Raw genomic sequence first — 21,311 nt, forward strand, 5'->3', positions numbered from 1 at the left:
ACTGCCACAGTCCTCAATGTAATATCCTTTATTCTCAACACTTTGAAGAGATCATGTGCAGACGATTTTCCTAATCCAATGTATTGTTTGATCTCTTGACTGCTGCTTTCCATGAGCATTGATTGTGGATCCAAGCAAACTAAAATCCAATTGTGACAATTTTTAAGTTGTAATTCACACTGAAGGCTGCAATCCTTGATCTTCATCAGCAAGTGCTTCAACCCCTTTCATTCAGCAAGCAAGTTGGTATTATCTGTGTATTTCAGGTTCTTAATAAGCCTTCCTCTAATCCTGATACCACATCTTTCTTCATATAATCCAGTTTTCTGATTATTTGCTCGGCATACAGACTGAATAAGTACAGTGAGAGGATGCAACCCAATCCTGTAGCACAGAGAAAATAATCAAACCTGAGAAGTCCAGACAGGAACCATAGAAGGATGGGCACTGTCAGTGTTATTACTGCTTGGTCGTACCATTTTTTCCACTTTCACAGTACTTGGGAGGTGGGGGAGAGGATGATTTTAACTTCACAATATAAAATCAAGGAGTTATTCAAAGTATCTAAAATCATTCCTGGATAAGAGATGTATGAGCCCCAAATAAAATGTTTTAAAAAAAATAAAAATAAAATCAATCCTGGTTCAAAGAATAATGACAACAAATGAAGGAAGAAATGGAGTTGGTCAATCAATACAAAGAATGTGTGAACAACCCTTTAATTCCTCTATACTTAGCAACCTTTAAAATTTTTATTTAAATTAAACTTTGAAAACAAAATAAAAGCTACTTCCTCTCATGACTTATAGTAAAAACAGTCCAGTGACCAGTGAGGTGGAACTGGAATACAAGTATTCATGAGGAAAACAAAACCCACAGATAATCCAAAACAGCGAATGACGAATGAATGCGTTTCAAATGTAGTACAGCAAATACACATCTGAGGATAAAGCTGTAATCTGGGGTCAGGGGCAGTGGGCCTTCCTTTTCCCTTCACAGAGGGGACCTGTGCGGTTCTGACACCTTGAGCCTCCCTGTCCTGCTGGGCCCGCGGATTGCACTTGCAGCTGAAGAACTCAGGGCTGTAGAGGTGTGCTGTGTTTTGGAGAACATGCCATTTCCTCTTGCTGCTGCTCAGAGGCCGAGAGAGAACCAGCTTGCTTTCTGACATGATGCTGGGTCTGCCAACTGCCATTTGGTGACTATTTAGATAGGCAGTTTCTGGCCAACCAGAGCAGATAAAACATGAGGTGAATGAGAGGGAGAAGTATGTATAAAACAAGGTTGTTTTAAAAGGAAAATGATGTCATAAATCAATTGCAAAGGAATTTTCAGTAGCCAAATTGTTATTTGAGATAAAAGAGGAGCTAGGAGCTAAAAATAGTTAGGCTTCAGAATTTCCCCCATTTGTATTGAGGCTTATCTTGTACCCAAATGCTCTTTATTATTCTTTGGCAAGAGCTAGAGGGTCACTTGCATAATCTGTCAAAAAACTAGACAAAAAGAATAAAATAAATCTCGTATATCCAGGGAATTCCTCTAATTATAAGTGGCAATGAATTAGAGAAGGAATTTTAATATAACATCTGCAAATAACATCTCTTTGTATGTATAATTCTCAATAATCTCATTCATTTACTCAACAAAAAAGGTTGCTAACATAAAACACACATCAGTAAATAATTTACCAACTTGTTTTACTATATTCTAGCTGTTACTTTTACTTTTCTTTTCTAAATAGACAATTCTTTGCAAATTCCAAAGTTAACAACTTATTTCCTGTGAGAATTTCTCTCAGAATATTTTAAAGTGTATGACTCATTCTCAAAAAAAGTGATTTTGTTGGGGTTGGGATAAATATATTTTTAAGTTGCTTATTTCCCATTAGAAAAAGGAGAAATGCACATAGACATGTGGCAAAGCCCAATACTCTATACCAGGTGTTCTCAAACTGCAGCCCGCGGGCCACATGTGGCCCTCCAAAGATATTTTTCCGGCACACTGGGTGTTTTTGTCCCGTTTGGTTTTTTGCTTCAAAATAAGATATGTGCAGTGTGCATAGGAATTTGTTCATAGTTTTTTTTTTTTAATACAACTATAGGCTGGCACTCTAATGGGTCTGAGGGACAGTGTACTGGCCCCCTGTTTAAAGAGTTTGAGGAGCCCTGCTCTATACAATGAAGTTACTGGTAGTACACTTCCTTTCAGACACAGGTGCCACACTGGGCACCCTGGGGCTTTCCATGCAAGCATGCTGCCGCTATTGGCACAAAGCCTTCCCCGTCACTCCTGGACACCTACTCCAGGTGACGCCACCAGGCAGGATGGCTGCCTGAAGAAGGACATGGGCACATGCAGCAGCTGCTGAGGTTCCAAGGGGCCCCAAACCACTGTGCTCAACCACGCTGACAGGAGACTCGAGGAAAAGGGGCCTATCATTTTAAAGTAGCCCTTAGAACCCTGTCCCCGAAAGGACTATCCAGAGGTGCGAGTCACCAACCTCAAGCGGATAGCTGAGAAAGCTAAGATCTAAGAAAGTCAGGGACCCACCTATAAAACCGCTTCTTAGGTGTGCACGCATTAAGACGGAAACTTTGGGATCCCAACACCTAATCTAGTATTCATTCTCTTTCTATATTTCTCAGAAATCATCTAATCACCACCTACTTTTTCTCCATGCCCAGGTCTGTAAGAGCCAAACAAGTGGAGTTTAGAAGACCTTAACCTATTTTTCATTTGGCAAAGTTGGCCCTGGTGGGGGTAACAAGGAAGACCAAGCTCCCTCGGGTGTGGACTATTCCTGGCCAGTGCTGCTCCCCAGCTTCCAGCCCTCGGTCAGACAACCGGCTAGTTAGTGTGTGCCCGGAGAGAGATGCACCACCCACCCCCGACGCTACGGTTCACATACTCAGGAAAAGAAGCTTTCTACACACCAACATTAGCGCTCCGTTATTGGCTGAAAGAGAGTAATCTCTGCAATGCAAACGCTCTAAGAATCACTCTTCTGAAGAACACACTGGGCATTTTAACAGTCCCTCAAATCGCTTATGCTTTGCTCTGTGCGCAAGTCTTCCTGGCTGCCGACTTCATAAATGAAGTCAGAAAAATTTCCATCCCATGACCAAACCACTATTTTGTCAATATTTATGGAGGTCAGTTAACTTACAATATTATTCAACAATAAAATGATGCTATTAAGAACACTGCTTTTATTTTTTTATTTTAACGGAACAAAAAGTTCAATAAAAAGCTCAAGCTCAAGTAATGAGCAGCCTCTCTCAGACACGAGGGCTTTATGTACTCTCACAGGCACACGCGCACTCTCTAATATACCGTTCCTCAAGCACTGTTTATTGTTTAGAGGACGAGGCTGATTCTGCCAGGCACATAATTTGTATCTTTAAAGGAGGTGCATGGAGTGAAAAACAGAAGTATGTTAAATTTCAAAGGACTTGGAAGCAACGCTGTCTGCACGCCTGTGTCACAAATAGCCCTACATTATTGCATATGCTATTAATGAGGCAGAGTGAATGAAAGCGCGATTTGAATATGCATGACCCTATGCAATGAGCCGCACTTTTGTGTGCTGATGGTCTGCCCATCTTCTAAAAGCGATTAAAATGATTTTTTTGGAGCAGGCCTGCCTAGTGAACAGTAAAAATAAATTCACTTGGACCAGATTCACAGTATCGTCTGATGAAACAGGTGATTCTACCTACGACTTCTGAAACTGGCACACGCCCTTCCCCACCGTCCCACAGAAAATATTCCTTAACTCCAAGCAGCTGCTTCATTTCAATTTCTAAGCAAAAATAATGATTTTGGTAGAGATCTCTCAAAGTAGGCGAGGTTAAATAACTCTTTTGAGTACAAAGCCTTCACTTCTATAGCAAGGAGCACTAGTTAAAAGACTGGGGAATGGGTAAATTATTGCAGCAAATGGCTGAGAATTAATCTCTGCTGACTAGCTGTAATCTAACGAGGCGTCTGTGTCCCAGGGAGCCTGCAGCATGTCCCTGGCGGTATGTGCAGTGTGCCCAGTCTGCATGGCACCCTTTGTCCTCGCTCACAGGCGGCCTTTCCTCTCATTGTCCACAATATCCTCATGCATCTGGGACGCGTGGAATGCATTCATCCTAACAGACTTACCATTGTTTTCGCTCAGAAGCTTTGTTGAGCAAAGACTGCATCACGGTTACTGATAATTATATTGCTTAATTAATCAAGACAAAAAAATTGCAAATCATTGCCTGGTTGCCAAGCAGGGAGATAAAAAAAATGACAACACAAGCTGAAGCAATATAACAAAAGTAACAGCTATCTGATCAAAAATTCTTATATAATGAAGCTATTAGTGTTAAATCGGTTAATGTTAACATTGCTCCAGGTGTCTGTGCTTAGACGCAAACAAAAAGGCTAACACGGATAAAAAAGGCCAAACGTTGCCATGGATTTAGTAACCCGATAGAGGAGAGCCTTTTCATTTGATTCGGGAATGCAGTTTAAATACCAGGCACCCAAGCCAAACAAACAGACTTTCCCTCCACGAGCCTCTTGCATTCACCCTGGGGTCAGTGGTTGGTGAACAAAAGGTCAGCCATCCTTGCCCTGGAAATGTCTGGATTAATTTTATTACATTGTAATGGCCTGTGCTTTAAATGTATGGATAACACTAAATATCCAGTTGGCCATTATGCTATTCTTCCCTTCAGAGTTTTTGAATTAAAATACTAAAAAAGTGACTTTTTCAATTAATTTTGTTAGGATTTGTGACCACATTTATAAAACTAACACAGATTTTATAAAGAAAAATTTAAAGGTATATTAATGTTTATTTCTATGCATTTTAAGTGTGCTACCATAATTATAAATAACTTTTGATACTAGCAAGTGAATTCAAACAGCTTTTATATTTGTGATTTACTTCAAATATAAAGTTGATATTTTGGGGATGTTTCATGACATTTTTCAGGGCTGTGTTGGTCCGTGGTAAATATTAAAGCTAATTAGTGTATACCAAGAGCACATTAAAAAACACATTATTAACAAAACATATTTTTCTGGTTTTGAAAGCTTTCAGATAATGTTTTAGTTCTATAATATTGAAATTTAGTATAATTATTAAAAGGAGTGTTTTTCATGGACTAGTACAAGTGTTTATACAAAACACAAGCTTCACACCCAGATAATACAAGCATTTAATGTGGAATAACTTTTGGCATCTTTGCTTCCGGAATAGAAAAAGGGTTTCCTTCATGCTAGCAATTTGAGCAATGAAATAGATCATCAATCTTACAAAGCCACAGGTTCCAGCAAGCTTTTCATGAGATAGAGGAAGACTTTTCTGGTCCAGGAGTTGACCCATATTGTACCTTGTTAATAAACATGCGAAACCTGGGTTCCATTATTTATTTTATTGCCCTGGTAGAAGCTGTAATAAGAAATGTGAATGGCAACAACAACGATAATAACTAACACTCTAACAGCCTTACGATGGTCCAGGCATCATTTGAAGCGCTTCCCGATTATTAGCTCATTTAATCCTCCTTAGAACTGTATGACATTAGGTGATAATCCAAACGTGAGCAACCAGTCTCTGCTCCTTCAGGAAAACAATTTGGATGGAAATTAAGAGTTCTATTTCATATCATCTGAAAAATACCTCCAAAAAGTCTTTTTTCCCCCTTGAGGGGTGGTGCTAAATGTCTAAATAAAACTTAAAACAAAAGTGTATTTTTTTAAAATTCCAAACAAAAAATAAGTCTCTATATTAAGTACAGAGGAGACCTGATGGTGCAATGGTTCAGTTAACAGAGAAGTTTGAGCCTGCTGGTGCTTTGTGGGAGAAAGATGTGTCAGTCTGCTTTGGTACAGATCACAGCCTTGGAAACTGTAGGGCAGTCCTATTCTGGCTGCTGGGGTCAATAGGAGTTGGAATTGACTCACTAGCAATGGATTTATAGTAAGGACAGGTAAAATGCCACTGAAGTATAACAAGGATAGAAACAGACGCTAATTTAGTACACACACAAACAGACATACACACAGACAATTGGGTTGTTCCATTGAATTCCATGATCAATGCCGATTGACACAAATTGTTAAAAAGTCAATGTTTAAAAACTACCATACCCAGGCTCTACATGGACATGTCTTCGATCCTTAGATTGACTTACATTAGCATTAGTCCGAGGCTCAGTAAACTCCATCAGGCAGGAAAGGGCACATCCACATTTCCAGTTAGCCACCAAATGTTAGCTATGGTATGCAGTTTATACCAGTCTTATTCTTTATCAATGAGTCCAACATTTAAAGTTATAACTTTTAAAGTATAAAGTTTTACAAACTTAACACTTTAAAAAAATAACCACTTTCTTTGACATAATTTTCAGAGGACCAGTAATAAACTATAGAATATTGTGTTGAAGATGGATGATTCTTCAAAAACTCTTAATTCATATTTATTTCTCATATGACACATATAACTCAGGTATGTAAGATATTCACCGGTTGAAAAAAGTTCCTATAGCACAACTATGTCACTGGTTTTTAAAAAGCATGGATAGTAAGTCCATACAACAAGACGATGAAAATGTACCTCAGGTTTCTTCATTATGGCGATAAAGAACATGTGATTCTTCATTGGGTAAATAATGATTAAAACGTCTCCAAAGGCCGTTGGGATAATCCCCCTGCGGTAGTCCCTGGAGTGTTCAGACCAGATGATGTGGACCTCGTCATTCCCCAAGTGACGGAGCTGCAACAGCAAATTGGCTCTTTATTAATCAGAGTGATAACGGCAGTTTATGAGGGTCGTGACTTACAAATTGAATTATAATACTCAGCAGCATAAATATTTCACTATCAAAAAGGCTACAACACCAATGTCTTTTATGAGGATTTCAAAGAGCAAAAGTGCCTAAATATGAAAATAATCTTTATGAAACACATTGGCCTTGAGATAATTTATGTAAGCAACACATGTAACATTGTTGCTAGATCGGGATATGGCCTTTCCAAGGACTAAAAATAAAGTGATAAAATAAAGCAATTTTTTGGCCATTTTAACTACCTTTAAAAGAATGTGCAATTCAGTAACGTTAATTATATTTACCATGTTGTGCCACCAACCCCACTATCCACTTCCAAGTTTTTCGTCACCACAAATAGAAACTTCGTACTCCTTTAGCAGTAAGTTCTCATTTATTAGGACTCCAAGGTCCTAATAACCACTAATAAATAACAACTAATGTTGTGTCTAAGGATTTTCTGTTCTAAACATTTTACATAAAGAGGAACATACAGTATTTGCCTTTTAGTATCTTATATATTTCATTCAACACACTTTCAAGGCTCATCTGTTGCAGGTAACGGGAAACAGGGAATCCAGGACAGATGAACCCCTCAGGACCAGTGGTGAGAGTGGCGATACTGGGAGGGAGGAGGGAAGGTGGAGTAGAAAGGAGGAACTGATTACAAGGATCTACGTACAACCTCCCTAGAGGATGGATAACAGAAGAGTGAGTGAAGGGAGACGTTGGGCAGTGTAAGATACGATAAAATAATAATTTATAAATTATCAAGGATTCATGAGGGGAAGGGGGAGGGAGAGGAGGGGAAAGAAAAATGAGGAGCTGATTCCAGGAGCCCAAGCGGAAATCAAGTGTTTTGAGAATGATGAGGGCACCGAATATATAAGTGTGCTTTGCACAATTGATATATGTATGGATTGTGATGAGTTGTAGGAGCCCCAATAAAATGATTAAAAACAATGTCATTTCTCTTTATAGCTGATTGATATTTAAGGAATTTTAAAAATGGAATTCTACTTCTGTCTCAAAGTCTTATGCTTCACATTGCTGACCATATGTCGAAATAATTAATGATATGAGTCTTTTATTCTACATTATAGTGGACCTTTATAAGACTCTTGATCCAATGGTCACTAAGAAAAAAAGAATGTGATTATAGGAGAACATAAGCCAATATAACACAATTATTAATGACTGTATAAGCTTGACTTAAAACAAACCTTTAAGAAAAAGTATGTGTAAAATATCCTGCCTAGAAAATAAATAAATATTACTTATATTTTTTAAGCCTAAGAGTACCAAAAAAGTAATAATAGTACCCAGCATTTAAAGAGTGCTTTACTGTATAGAGAGTATATATACACATCGTCTTATTTAATCTTTCCAATAACTCTGAGGTAGACCACAATATAGACAAACAGGGGTTTTGGGAGGCCAAGGCACCTACCACCCAAGATGCATATGGGTTAGAATGAACCTGGCGACCTGGGCTGTGGCTTGGGAAAATCCAGTGTTATTTCTACTATTCCATAACTACCCAAACCTGTACCAAAAGCTACATGTGTTATCATAGTTCAAATAATTTACTCCACTTGCCTTATCACTGTACATAAAACATCCAAGCGTGTCAACATCAAGCCACAGACTCACTAGAAGGCCTCTAAGGAGGGAACTCATTGGGAGTTTTCGCAGCGCTGGACTGCAAGAACACCTTGATGATGACCCCCATGAATGACTGTGCCATCTCGAGCTGGTGAAGCCATGTGCAATATGAATAATGAAACCAGAGTATGATGATTCAAATGTTAGCCAAGTTTGCAGGCATAACCACAACTGGGTGAAAGTTCTTTGATACCTACCAGGAACTCAGGGTTTCAATCCTCTCACATGCTACCTACTCCAATGAAAACCTATTGCTTTCCTCTTAGATTGTCTTAACTTAATTTAGCACGAAATGTGGGTGGTTGAATTACATGCTCAAAGTAAGATTTTCTTAATTTTGTTTGCAACCGTATTCTAGAAACACAACCCGGGGAGAATATTATCATGGTAATAGCCTCATCCTATTAAAACAGCAATTCCGAGGCAAGGGAGGGTTCTTTTTACCTGTCAGTTACATAATACTCATTATCTCATTGCTTCTTTCAGTGTTACTTGCCTCAGACCTCCGGACACATTACAATTTACTGAACTAATTCACAAAACTAACAGCTAAGATTACAGGAGGAATTGACTACAATATGTGGAGCAAAGGGCAAAAACACTCTCATTTACCTACAATACAAACAGAAGAGGTAACACAAATTAATCTTATATGGCTAAAGTGTTAATAGTATCAGGTCACAATGGAAATTTTGGAAATATCAAAGTGTTGCTTAAATCAAAGGGGTATTGTTATATAGATGTCACTTTGCAAATTTTGGAAAGTTTAAATGATGATCAAATTTAATTAATTATCAATTATCAAGTTAGAGAATTATTAATTATCAAGTTAGGAATCCTCAGTGTGCGTGCTCAGTGCGTCAAAGTTAAGCCCATCTGATTCTTGAGTAATGCAGGAGATGAATGGTTCTCCTACACGAGGGGAGCTGTAATTCACACCAACTCCCCCTTCAGCTGCACAACAGCCTTCAAAATGTGCTAGTGCTTGCCAGGCTCAGAACAAATACGCCTGTGCCTAAGTCTGAAGAAACCAACGGCACTGTGTCCTGCTAATTCTCCTCATGACAGATTCCAAATGCCTCCACCCAGTCCATTCTGCCTGCTGCTGCCATTTCACCACTCCACTGGTGACACTGGTCATGGTACACACCTAATAGGCTGACCTCCTTTCCCGACTAATTGCATTACATCGCCAGCTGGCTCCAGAAAGAGTCATCTGTTTGATTGAAGAATTCCTGCTTCTCCGTGGCCCCGGCTGCTACGTTTACTAAGTAACAGTCAGGCCTGACATCCCCATTGTTCAGCTGACATTGTGCCCATCCTAAAATCGAAGTTTTATTTGTAAATTAACCAAGAAACTTCCTGCCAGAACAGTGCTGCCTGGAGACTGATAATGTGGGTCTTTCATCCCCTTTCACTCGTACTGTATCATTGCCAATTTGTTTTTACGCTGCTGGCCAGCCTGAGGCGGTAACAGCCTTGTAAGACATAGTGCGCAATTATAGTCCTGGAGTCAAATGAATTGGACAAATCCAATAGCAAGGCTCTGTCCCCACTCTGCAACCCCTACGGCAGTTAGATTAGCTGTGAAAAATCTAATCTAGCCAGAGATAACACATTTCTGCAGAGAAGGATCAAGAGTTCATTGTAGGGTTCCAACTGGATTGCAGAATTGAAAATGTTCCCCAATGACAGGGGCAAAAGAGCGCATAAATCACCTTAGAATTTTGTAGCTCATGTTTCAGCTGTCAGGGACGATTTAGTTCAAAGAAGACATGGAAGTAAGGGCTGCTGTCCATGTGACTGATTTTTAGTCAAGCTGTGAGTTATCTTGATAAAGAGAGTCTATCACCAGTGATGCTCAATCTTGGAGCTGTAAAAAGTATTTGCTGAATTTTAATTATTACAGAAAGGAATCTTTCAACTAGGTCAAGTCTCAGAACATTACTGGTAGCATGGTATTTTGTCAAGAATATGGATGAAATCTTTAATAAAGAAAAAAAGAAAGAAAGAAAAAGAAAAGAAAGACAAACTCTATGGTTCAAAAGAAATAATTAAGAAGGAAGGCCCTAAGTATTTCTGCATCCTGGCAAGGAGGATCATGGCCATCCCTGACCCCCAGAAAGGAAGACCCCAGGTGACCTTGCATCCCAGTAAGGTGGACTGTGGCCATTCCAGCAACCCAGCAAAGAAGGCCTCAGCTATCCCCATCCACCAGCAAGGAAGACCCCAGTCATCTCAACGACTTAGCAAGGGCCAAATGCAAGCCACTCATGACTGCACCACAATGCCACAGAACAGCAGTTCCTTTTTAGTACACAGAAAAAAAATCAAGGAAAACAGTCACAAACAGCTGAACAACACACACACCTAAAGGATTTCAGTGAAGAAAAGATTCTGGGATGATCATAAATAGAATCCAGGATTGTGGTGCTTATATGCCTACCACAGAAGGCAAGACAATAAAAGATTAGAAATGATACACCAAGTAGTTCTCCTTAAGATAAATAATAAGATAATGAAAATAGAGAATAAAAGATCAGAGTAATAAAATTGAAGAAATAAAAAACCAAATCAGTGAGTTAAAAGACAATCCTTTCACATACAACTGACAAGAGAAACAATCAATACAAAAGGGAAGGAATGTGAGAAAACCTACGAAGAATGTGGAACACCATTGATATTAACAGCCAACGTGTGGACCAGTTCATAGAGGAAGAGGGAATCACCACCGACAAAACCTACTGGTGAAACAGTACAAGATATCATGGAAGAGAACCTCATCGACACCATAAATGAGGAGGAAAAATACTATTTAAGAAATTGATCATCCAAAACAGGATAGATGCAAAAGGAACAATATATTGTGATATTGTGAAGGAAAAGAAGTGAACCCTGAGCAGCTATGGAAAACAGAGCATCCACCAGCAAAAGAAAACCAGTAAGAACAAGCTTGGATTTAGCAAAAACCATGCAAACAAGAAAACAATGCACTGATATATATATAAAATACTGAAAGAAAAAATAACTGTCAAGAAGAATCCAGAAAAACTCTCTCAACTATAAGGGAGAGATAGTGGTATTTCCTGACAAGGAAAAACTGAAGGAATCTGAAAAACTAAGACTAGCATTAGAAAAATTACTAACAGGAACAATTTGGATGGAGAATCAACAACAAACGCAGAGAAATGTGGGAATAACAGAGAAGTCGATGACACGTAGAAATGATAACACTAAAAACAGTACACAAAACAATACAGAACAAAACAGAGAATAAGCAAACCAATAATACAACAAAAACAAATCAGAAAAACACCCAGCAAGAGATTCAACATGGCTGTGTAGTCAGAACCTTGCTTAATCCCTCTCTCACAAAAAAATAGTGAAATTTCAGTAGCCTGAGCTCCATGTACTTCACTTGAAGAACAGAAAACTCTGCTATCTACATCTCAGCGCCTCAGGGGGAGGAACTGACACAAAAAATTCATAAAAATCCTTGCATTCTGTGCTGCTCAGCAGGATATCTGTAGAGCAGCCCTTTCAGGGGCTCTCTGGACATTGGCGATGAGCTTTGGCGATGAGCTGATGGCCCCTCCCTCTCGCTTCCTGTTAATTAGCAATACTCCCCCGACATGACTGGGGAGGGGTTGATTCCAAACTCAGATAGGAAGGTACATAGGCTCTGAGTCCAGATAGGGGAGAGTTTGGTTTGCTGTGAACCTGGCTAGAGCTCTTGGGGACTGGACTGTGGCATAGTTCCTCGGAAGGAGTGGGATGACGGGCAGACATGGGCAGTATAGAATTGGGAGGGTATATACGTGAGGGGGAAATCAGGATGGCAGTGATTGCGTGTCACTCCGTAGGCCCAGGATTCAAAGTGCTAGCAGCTGCTTGCGTGCAGGCCCATGCTAAAATAAAAACTGGCCCAAACGAAGACTATACAGAGCCTGGCCAGCAGTCTTTCTCTACACGATGGTGTTGGTCTTGTCAATCACTGCCTTGCATTCCCTGGCAACTGGAAAGCCAACCTCAAAATCAGGCCTGTAAGGGGAAAATATATTTCATTGTTTTTTGCTTTTGGTTCCTCCTGGAGGTGGGCTGTTTCTAAACTGCCTGGCCATGTTTGACTACTGTGAATCACACAAAAGGTGAATTGGGATTGTTTATTGAAACCAAGAAGGCCAAGAAGACATTTGATATACAGAAAAAAACCCCAAAAACCCCAAAACTGTCAACCAATAATCTTTTATCCAACAAAAATTTCCTCACATCTAAGGGAGAAAGATCATAGTTTCTGACAAGGAGAAACTAAAGGCATTAAAAACATGACCACTTTACAAAATTATAAAAAGCAGATTTTTGGAACATTGATTGTGGATGCAAGCAAGATAAAATCCTTGATAGGTTCAGCCTTTTCTCCATTGATCACGATGCTAGTGATTGGTCGAGTTGTGAGGATTATGGGCTTTCTCACTTTGAGTTGTGATCCATACCGAAGGCTGCAATTCTTGATTTTTACCGTCAAGTGGTTCAATTCCTCCTCACTTCCAGCAAGCAGGGTTGCGTGATCTGCAGACCACAGGTTAATAGCTTTCCTCCAATCTGATGTTGCACGCTTCTTCATAGAATCCAAATTCTTTGATGATTTGCCTAGCATATAGGTTGAGCAAGTATGATGAGAGGATACAACCAACACACACCTTTCCTGATTTTAAACCATGCACTAATCCCTTGTTCTGTTTCCATAACTGCCTCAGGAGCCACCTGGAATCCCCATTCTTCTCAAGATTATCCACAGTTTACTATGGTCCACACAGTCGAATGCCTTTGCATAGTCAATGAAACACACCCAACTATCTTTCTGTTATTCTCTGCCTTGAGCCAAGATCCATCTGACACCAGCATTGATATTCCTGTTCCATGTCCTCTTCTGAATCCAGTAAGAACTTCTGACAGTTTCCTGTCAATGAACTTTTGCAATGGTTGCTGGATGATCGAGAGCAAAATTTTACTTGCGTGTGATATCAATTATATTGTTCTATACTTTGAGCATTCAGTTGGGCCACCTTTCTTTGGGAAGGACACAGATATGGATCTTTTCCAGTCACTTGGCCAGGTGGCTGTCTTCCAAATTTCGAGGCATGGACAAGTGAGTTCTACCAGGGCTTCTTTGGCATTCTGAAACATTTCAATTTGTACTCCATCAGTTCCTGGAGCTTTGCTTTGGGCACTGCATTCAGAGCACTTTGAACTTCTTCTTTTAGCGCCATTGGTGCTTGCGCATACGCTACCTCCTGAAATGGTGGACTGTGGACTAGTCGTTTGACACAGCAACTGTGCATTCTTTCCATTTTCTCTCGAAGCTTCCTGCATTGTTCAACATTTTGCCTCTAGATTCTTTCAAACTTGCAATTTAAGCATGAATTTTTTTGAGATCTTTCATTTCAAGATCTGCTGAGCATGTTCTTCCTTTTTCATCTTCTAATTCTACGTCCTTGCACATTTTGTTATAATATTTGACTTTGTCTCTTCAAGCTGCCCTTTGAAATTTCCTATTCAGCTCCTTGACATCATCCTTTTTTCCCATTTGCTTTAGCAACGCTACAATTAACATCAAGTTTCAGAGTCTCTTCCGACATTCACGTTAATCTCTCCTCTGTCTGTCTGTCTTTTTAATGACCTTTTGATTACTACATGTATGATGGTCTTGATGTCCTCCTACAGCTCTTTTGGTCTTCTATCATTAGCGTTCAATGCGTCATATCTGTTTTTGATATGCTTTAGAAATTCAGGTGGGAGAGGCACAAGGGCATATTTTGGCTTCCTGTGAACTTTTTTCTTCAGCTTTTTCCTGAAATTACTTATGAGCAATTGATGGTTTGTTCCACAGTTGACCCGTGGACTGTTTTATATTATTTTCCTGGACTGGTTTTTGCTGCTGATATTGAGTTTCTCTATTATGCCTTCCCACAGAAGTAGTAAATTTGATTTCTATGTATTCCATCTGGGGAAGTCCATGTATAACTTTGTGTGGTTGAAAAAAGATATTTGTAAGATGACAAAATAATACTAATTTATAAATTATCAAGGGTTCATGAGGTGTGGGGAGCAGGGAGGGAGGGAGAAAAATGAGGAGCTGATACCAAAGGCTCAAGTAGAAAGCAAATGTTTTGAGAATAATGATGGAAACAAATGTACAAATGTGTTTGACACAATAGATGTATTATGGATTGCGATAAGAGTTGTATGAGCCCTCAACAAAATGATTAATAAAAAAGAAAAAAAGATATTTTCTATGAACAAGTCGTTAGTTTTACAAATTCTATTGTCCTTTCCAGCTTCATTTCTATTACAAAATCCATAGATTCCCACTTTATTTCTTCCTCTTTGTTTTCAACGCTTGCATTCCAATCACAAATAACTATACATGCATCGTTATTGCATGTTTGATCAATGTTAGACTAACGTCAATGGGCGAGCTAGTGTCCTTCGCAGTATTCTGTTCGTGAACGCCACCCAGTAGGGAAAGGAGCCCGGGGAGTGCAGGTCCAGTCCAGCTAGATGCACAATCTTATCCACTCTTCTTATCACTTTTGCCCACCACCAATAGGAACGCAGCAGTAGATCTAAGCAGCCAAGTTCAGCTGGTCCAGCAATTGTTAAGACTGGTGCCTGGGGACCCCTACTAAAGGGAGCAGGAGGAGCAGGAGGACTAATGCTAGAACAATCTAAGCTAAATCCTCAAGGCATTCAAATTGTTCCTGGAATTATTGATCAAAATTATCAAGAAGTTACCAGCAAAAAGTCTATCAAAGTGAAAAAGTCCTACAATGTATTGAACCTAGAATAGTATGGCTTGATTAAGTATGTAGTCACACTTACCCTTATAGGAAAGGGATTGGTTACATAAATTAATTCAGAAAAAGCAAAACACTAAATAAATAAATAGCCATACTAAAAAGTCTCTCAATCCTTGGATTTATCCTGTGTGTCATGAAGGCTGAACAAAGCCATTTGGTGTCGACTATTTACGGACTGACTTGGCAGGTACCAAGTACAGTCATTTCTCCAAGAGCAGAGACAGCAAAAAGACTTCTCTTGCCATTGTAGAAACGATCAGAAACATCAATAAGATGTCACTGATTCGTGAGAAAGGCAATTGTTGCCTTTTTAAAGCATGGCTGCATATACCGCAGCTGCTCTCTCCATCGAGACACCCCGGGCTCTGCCAACACTGAACCTTTACTGCGGGCTCTCCTACTCTAGCCCTCCCCCCCCCCACACAGGGGGACGATGAACTGTGAGAGAAAACGGCCACTACCAGATTAGGCACTTACACAGCAATTGATGCTGAAATATTACAAGTTCGGTGCAATCCCTTATCTGTATAATGAAACCTTACGTGATTGATCCTTAATTAGAAGCCATTTGCAGGATTTTAAGGGAAACAACTCATTAGATATAAAACAGCTAAAGAAGGATATCTTCAATACTTTTAAAGATGGCTTGAAAATGACCCCTAGCACAGACACCATCAAATAATGGGGAGAGAGTTTAGAAGACGTGGATCCACGAGCACAGGTTCAAAGTCGATCGCACAGCTTTGGCTCTGGATTCACTGTTTTGCTTTAGTCATGGGTTTGGTTCTTGTGACTGCTTTCTCTCTCTGCAGAAAGCTTCAGTGTGTGGAGGAGAGTCAGACTGCCTATGTAGCCCTTTCAAATTGAATACATAATACAAAAGGGGGAATTGTAGTAAACTGAGGGACGGAATGAGAGTGTAATACGGCTAAATCATCCATGCTCATAATTATGGGTCTAGAAAGCTGACTCCGGTAGAAGACTCTCATGAGATGTAAATAAGTTTTAATACACATTCTCATCACTGAACACAGTCCCTCCAATAAACCCCCACCCCCCATAAAAGAACTGTCATAAAGGAGTTACCATATAAGATGAATCATTCCTGGGTCTGGCTACTTCACAATGCCTAAAAGGTTTCTGTGGATAAAAGCAATCAGGTTCTACAGTCAACCAACCATAAATGTAGCAACCCCCCGAGGAGGGCTCAGGGGGGGCTCAAGGTCAACTAGCACTAGGTCAAGAAGATGAGTCACTTGTTTGTCTATTATGCTATTCATCTATGATATGCTAGCTGTATGGCATGCATGCCTTATGAAATATCTGTAAGCCCGACTACGTATAGCCATTGAAAAATACATTCTCTCTCCATCCTAACATGAGACAAGGAGCGCCCGTGCCCACTGTCTGTCTTTAACATTTTCCGTAATTACAATGTGGCTCCTGAGGACCCGTTTGAGTGTTGGGGACCCCTCACCTTGGCAATGATGGATTTAGAAAGTTCCTTTTTACAATGAATTTTAAGCCATTCCTCCTGATTGTGTTATTATTGGCATAGTAAGTCATATGATTTAAAATGGCCAATTTTAGTCTATTTCATCTCACTAATGTCTAAGATATCCATCTTCATGCATTTCATTTCATTTTTGACTAAAAATAAGGTACTATCTCTATCAAAAGAATTCATATAAAGAATAAGATGAGAGTTTATAAATCAGGAATTTTTTTTAACAAAGACATAATGAATAAGGGACTAATCTCTAAAATTTGATAGAAAACTTCAATCTATCAATAAGAGAAACCCCCCGCCCCAAGTAAACTAATTAAATAGTGGGCAAAAGAAATGAATACACAGTTCATGAAAAATGACATTCCGATGTCTAGCAAACACATGAAAAAATTTCATCACTAGCTATCAGAAAGGTGCAAAACAATGATGAGTTATTACCTTACATAAAAAATGACAGCCCAATTCAAAGAACACAAAACAACAAATGCTGGAAAAGATGTAGAGAAACTGAACTCTCATACACTGAGGGAGAGCCTGTAAATATGCTGTGGAAAGCAATATGGTGTTACCTAAAAGAACTCAGAATAGAAATAAATCCCCTATGATCCAGTAATGCCTCTGCTGAGAATGGACCTAAAGAAGTAAGAGATGTGAGAGCAGACAGGCCCTCTCTTGGTCAGGGCAGCACCGTTCACAGTAGCCAAACGCTAAAAGCAGCCCCACAGGCCATCAGGAGGAGAATGGGTAAAGAAATTCTGGTACACACAAAGAATGGAATGTTATGCATCAGTAAAAACACTGATAAAACTTCGAAGCACCTCACATCATAGACGGATCTAGAGAACACTAAGTGATGATAGTCCATCACAAATGGGCAAATATTGTATGAAAATATCACTATATGGACAAGCATCAAGACAAAGACAGGCATCTGTTCAGGTCATATAATCATTTCCATCGAGTTCTCCAAAGAATGTGGTGGTGTGACTTTCTAAACCTTGCGAGCCATTTATTATTATCTTAATCTGCACATTTTTAATACCTCTTCTTCAGAGGAGCCCTTGCTTCAGCTGGAGTTAGTTTTTGTTAAGCAGGAGAAGACAGGACAAATAGTTCCTGCCACAGAGTATTGTCCCACAGTCGCCCCAAATTAATAGATACTCCTATAATGGTGATCAGTGAATTTCAATGGGACTTCATTGCCAGAGGATAGGGGTGCATGTCTGCCTTAAGAAAGACATTTCATTTCTGTTGGTGGGTAAACTTAGGAGGGGCAGCCTTCCCTTGAGAAATCATTTAATATTATTTATATATTCACCTAATATGAGAATTCACCCAGTATTATGCTGCTAAATCATGCATTTTTGATCTAATATACTTTCAGCCCTTGCTGACCCTGGTTATGTGCTGTAGATTGCCTGGAATATTAGATTGTTTTTTCAAGGTATATAGCAGTATATAGCATTCTTCATACTACACGAGCATTCTTTGATGTGATAATCTAAGTAAATGAACTTCATCTTAAATATACTCGCTGCAGATTAAAGGAACTGAAATATTCCTTTGGCCTTAAAACTGAAATACCCCCAACTGAGAAGAAGCAGAGGACTGCTATCCTAAGATTTTAGATCTGGAAGTCAGTGGGTTCTGGTTCAAATAACTTGCTTTTTTAAAAGACTACCATCTACATACTTTTAAACTGTATCAGGGAACATCCCATATATTTTAGTTTAGATAGCTTTCCTATATTGTATATTTTCCTTCCCTCAACAGGACTTTGTTAAACGATTCTCTAGATTAATGATACTATTATTAAAATTGCCAAATGCCACATGAAAGTTAGTTATTTCTCAATGAGGACAAGGATAGATAAGAATTTAAGATATATGAATGCATTTTGAGGTTGTACTTAATCCTCACGCCCCAATCTAAGAATAGTTAGTTCTCAAAAATAATTAGTTCTCAAAAATGTGGATACTTGCCTTTATGAACTGATGATATTGTTGCTATGGCTAAGTGGTGAAGAAATCACATGGTGCTTGTTATCAGAAAGACTATCCTGTGGGGTTCTTAAAGCCTTGTCTTAAACTAAACAGTCATCTTAGTGAGGTGTCAGCATACTCTACGTGGAAGGAGAGCACAAGCTCATGTGATCCAAGGATTGTAAACAATACATATTCAAGACCAGAGGAGGAAATGACATTCCAGCTTAAATTCTGAGCACCTCGTTTGCAGAAGGCATTGGATGACAGTGAAATCCCAAAGTCTCTACTTGCAGAGTCCTCATCAGGATGGAGCCTCCATTGACTCTCCTTGGACCATGGACTAGATAGACATTTGAATAGTCATGCCTTAAAACAGAGTATGGACACATTGGATGGATTATGATAAGAGTTGTATGAGTCCCCAATAAAACGATGAAAAAACAATCAAAAACAGAGTAAGCTGGAACGTGGATTACTGCAGACATAACTGCAGGTTAACATTTAACATATTCTGTTGACAACATATGTACAAAAGTGCTCGATATAACTGATGCATGGATGGTTATAAAAGCAATAAGATCCCCCAGTTAGGAAAATGAAAATTTAAAAATTAAAAAAATAACACAATTTTTTCCTCTGTTGACTATTTTGAAATCTGTTCTAGTTACTATTATCTTCTACTTTCTCTTGGATTGAGGTTTTCTGTATTTTATTTTTTGCAGTTGTTTTTGTAGGTTTTATTTATATACAATCCAGGTTAGGTAAATCTATAGCAATATCAAGTAGATTAATAGTGCCTTACAGTTCTGGCAGGGTTGGACCTTAATGAGCAGCTAATAATAATTGTTACCAAAATGAAGACAATGTTGCAAAATTAATTGTGGCAATGATTGCCCAACTCTTTAATATATTTACACCACTGGATTGTATGGTACACGAATTACATGTCAACAGAACTGTTAAAGAAGAAATACATAAATTATTTTATATATAAACATGTATAAATTATACAGATTTAAAGTCCAGAGCAAATCAGTGATATTCATGACATCAAATGACTTCTCTCTAGTTTCAGGAAAGCCTCACCTACAAAGGAAAATGGTATATAAGGAGGCGCCTTACCTTTTTGGTGAGTGAATCATCTGAGTCTGATGGCATCCTGGTGGAAACATGGAAAATCACTTCCACGGTTGAGGTAGCATAGTAGGGGGCTGTCTGTCCTGTGCTGCCATTGCGCTGAAGGCCACCCATAAAACCACAGTGAGTTGAGAGATCCACCTGGTACAGGTTATAAAGAGGAAAAGGGATGAAGACCAAAACAAGCTGTTCTAATTCACTAAGGAAAAAAGTGGGCGAAAAACCATCCTAATTTTACTTTTATGCCATTTTTTTCTGATTACAAATCAAGGTAATCCAGAATTGGGCAAAATTAAGAAATTAAAGAAACAGAACTTTACATATAAAAATGTTCCATGATCTTACTGACTAAAGAAAATCACTTTCAAAAGTTCATGCATGCTTCTCCCCTTTTCCTCTCCCAACCCACCACACAAACATGGCCTGAGGGGGTTTCTGATTTTTCAAACACTCCAAGGAGCACTCGAAGGAGAGCACGATAGGATAGTAGGTTGAACAGGTGGGGCTCCTTTACAATCTCACAGCTAGGTCTGAATTGAAAAAGGCTTGTTCTAATTTATACTTTCACCAAAGTCTATTAGTCACAATTCAATTGAAAGCTACAGTGTAAATGTTCACTGCTTAGAGCCTAGATTCAATTTTTTCCCAATTCCCGTCAAGTGCTCCCTTCGAACACATTTGAAAGAAAGAAGCAGAAGAATCCCTTCTGTGCCAAATACCACCAATCAAGATGCGGTGGTCCCCGCCCCAAAATGGAGTTTTCAAAGCTATGTGTTAATTCCCCCCCAAAACAACCTTATCACCTTCAATGCACTCTACATTACACTTAATACATTTTTCAAATCTGATCCATTCTTGGAAACATTTTTCAAAGTCATCTGTTTGGATGGCTGATAGCAACTCCCTGGGTTTTTTCTTCACCTCTTTCTTCTTTGTCGTCGAATCGCTGTCCTTTCATGTCTCTCTTCATTTGAGGAAGCACGAGAAGTCACATGGAGCAAAGTCAGGGGAGTAAGGTGCATGTGGTAAGAGAGGAATGCTATTTTTTGTCAAAACTGGCACACTGAGATGGCTGCCTGAGCAGGTGTATTGTTGTGGTGGCAAAACCAGTCCCCTGTCTGCCACAAATCAGGTCCATTTTGTCCCACATTGCTATACAATCCTTTGAGAACCTCTAAATAGAAAGGTTGATTAACAGTCTAACCTGGTGAAATGAACTACAAATGCACTATGATTAGATATTTTCATCTCATCGGGATGTTGATGGCTGTCCAGAAATGAGGTTTGTTGTCATCAATCGACATTTCACCGTTTTTGAAATGAGAAAAACCACTCATACACTTGA

The 21,311-nt window shown here is 39.2% G+C and overlaps 1 protein-coding gene across 1 annotated transcript in view; it reads right to left on the reverse strand.

Moving 5' to 3' along the window:
• The window catches only part of RALGAPA2 (Ral GTPase activating protein catalytic subunit alpha 2), a 415,476-nt gene that overhangs the window by 116,596 nt on the left and 277,569 nt on the right, over window positions 1–21,311 (reverse strand). The window contains exons 35-36 of the mRNA XM_075564042.1: window positions 19,952–20,107; window positions 6,599–6,757 (exon numbers count right to left, since the gene is read on the reverse strand). Of these exons, the coding sequence (XP_075420157.1) occupies window positions 6,599–6,757; window positions 19,952–20,107 (315 nt within the window). The remainder of the gene's footprint in view (window positions 1–6,598; window positions 6,758–19,951; window positions 20,108–21,311) is intronic.

The sequence above is a fragment of the Tenrec ecaudatus genome, chromosome 12 (genome assembly GCF_050624435.1).
Source record: "Tenrec ecaudatus isolate mTenEca1 chromosome 12, mTenEca1.hap1, whole genome shotgun sequence".
In the NCBI taxonomy this organism is placed as follows: domain Eukaryota; kingdom Metazoa; phylum Chordata; class Mammalia; order Afrosoricida; family Tenrecidae; genus Tenrec; species Tenrec ecaudatus.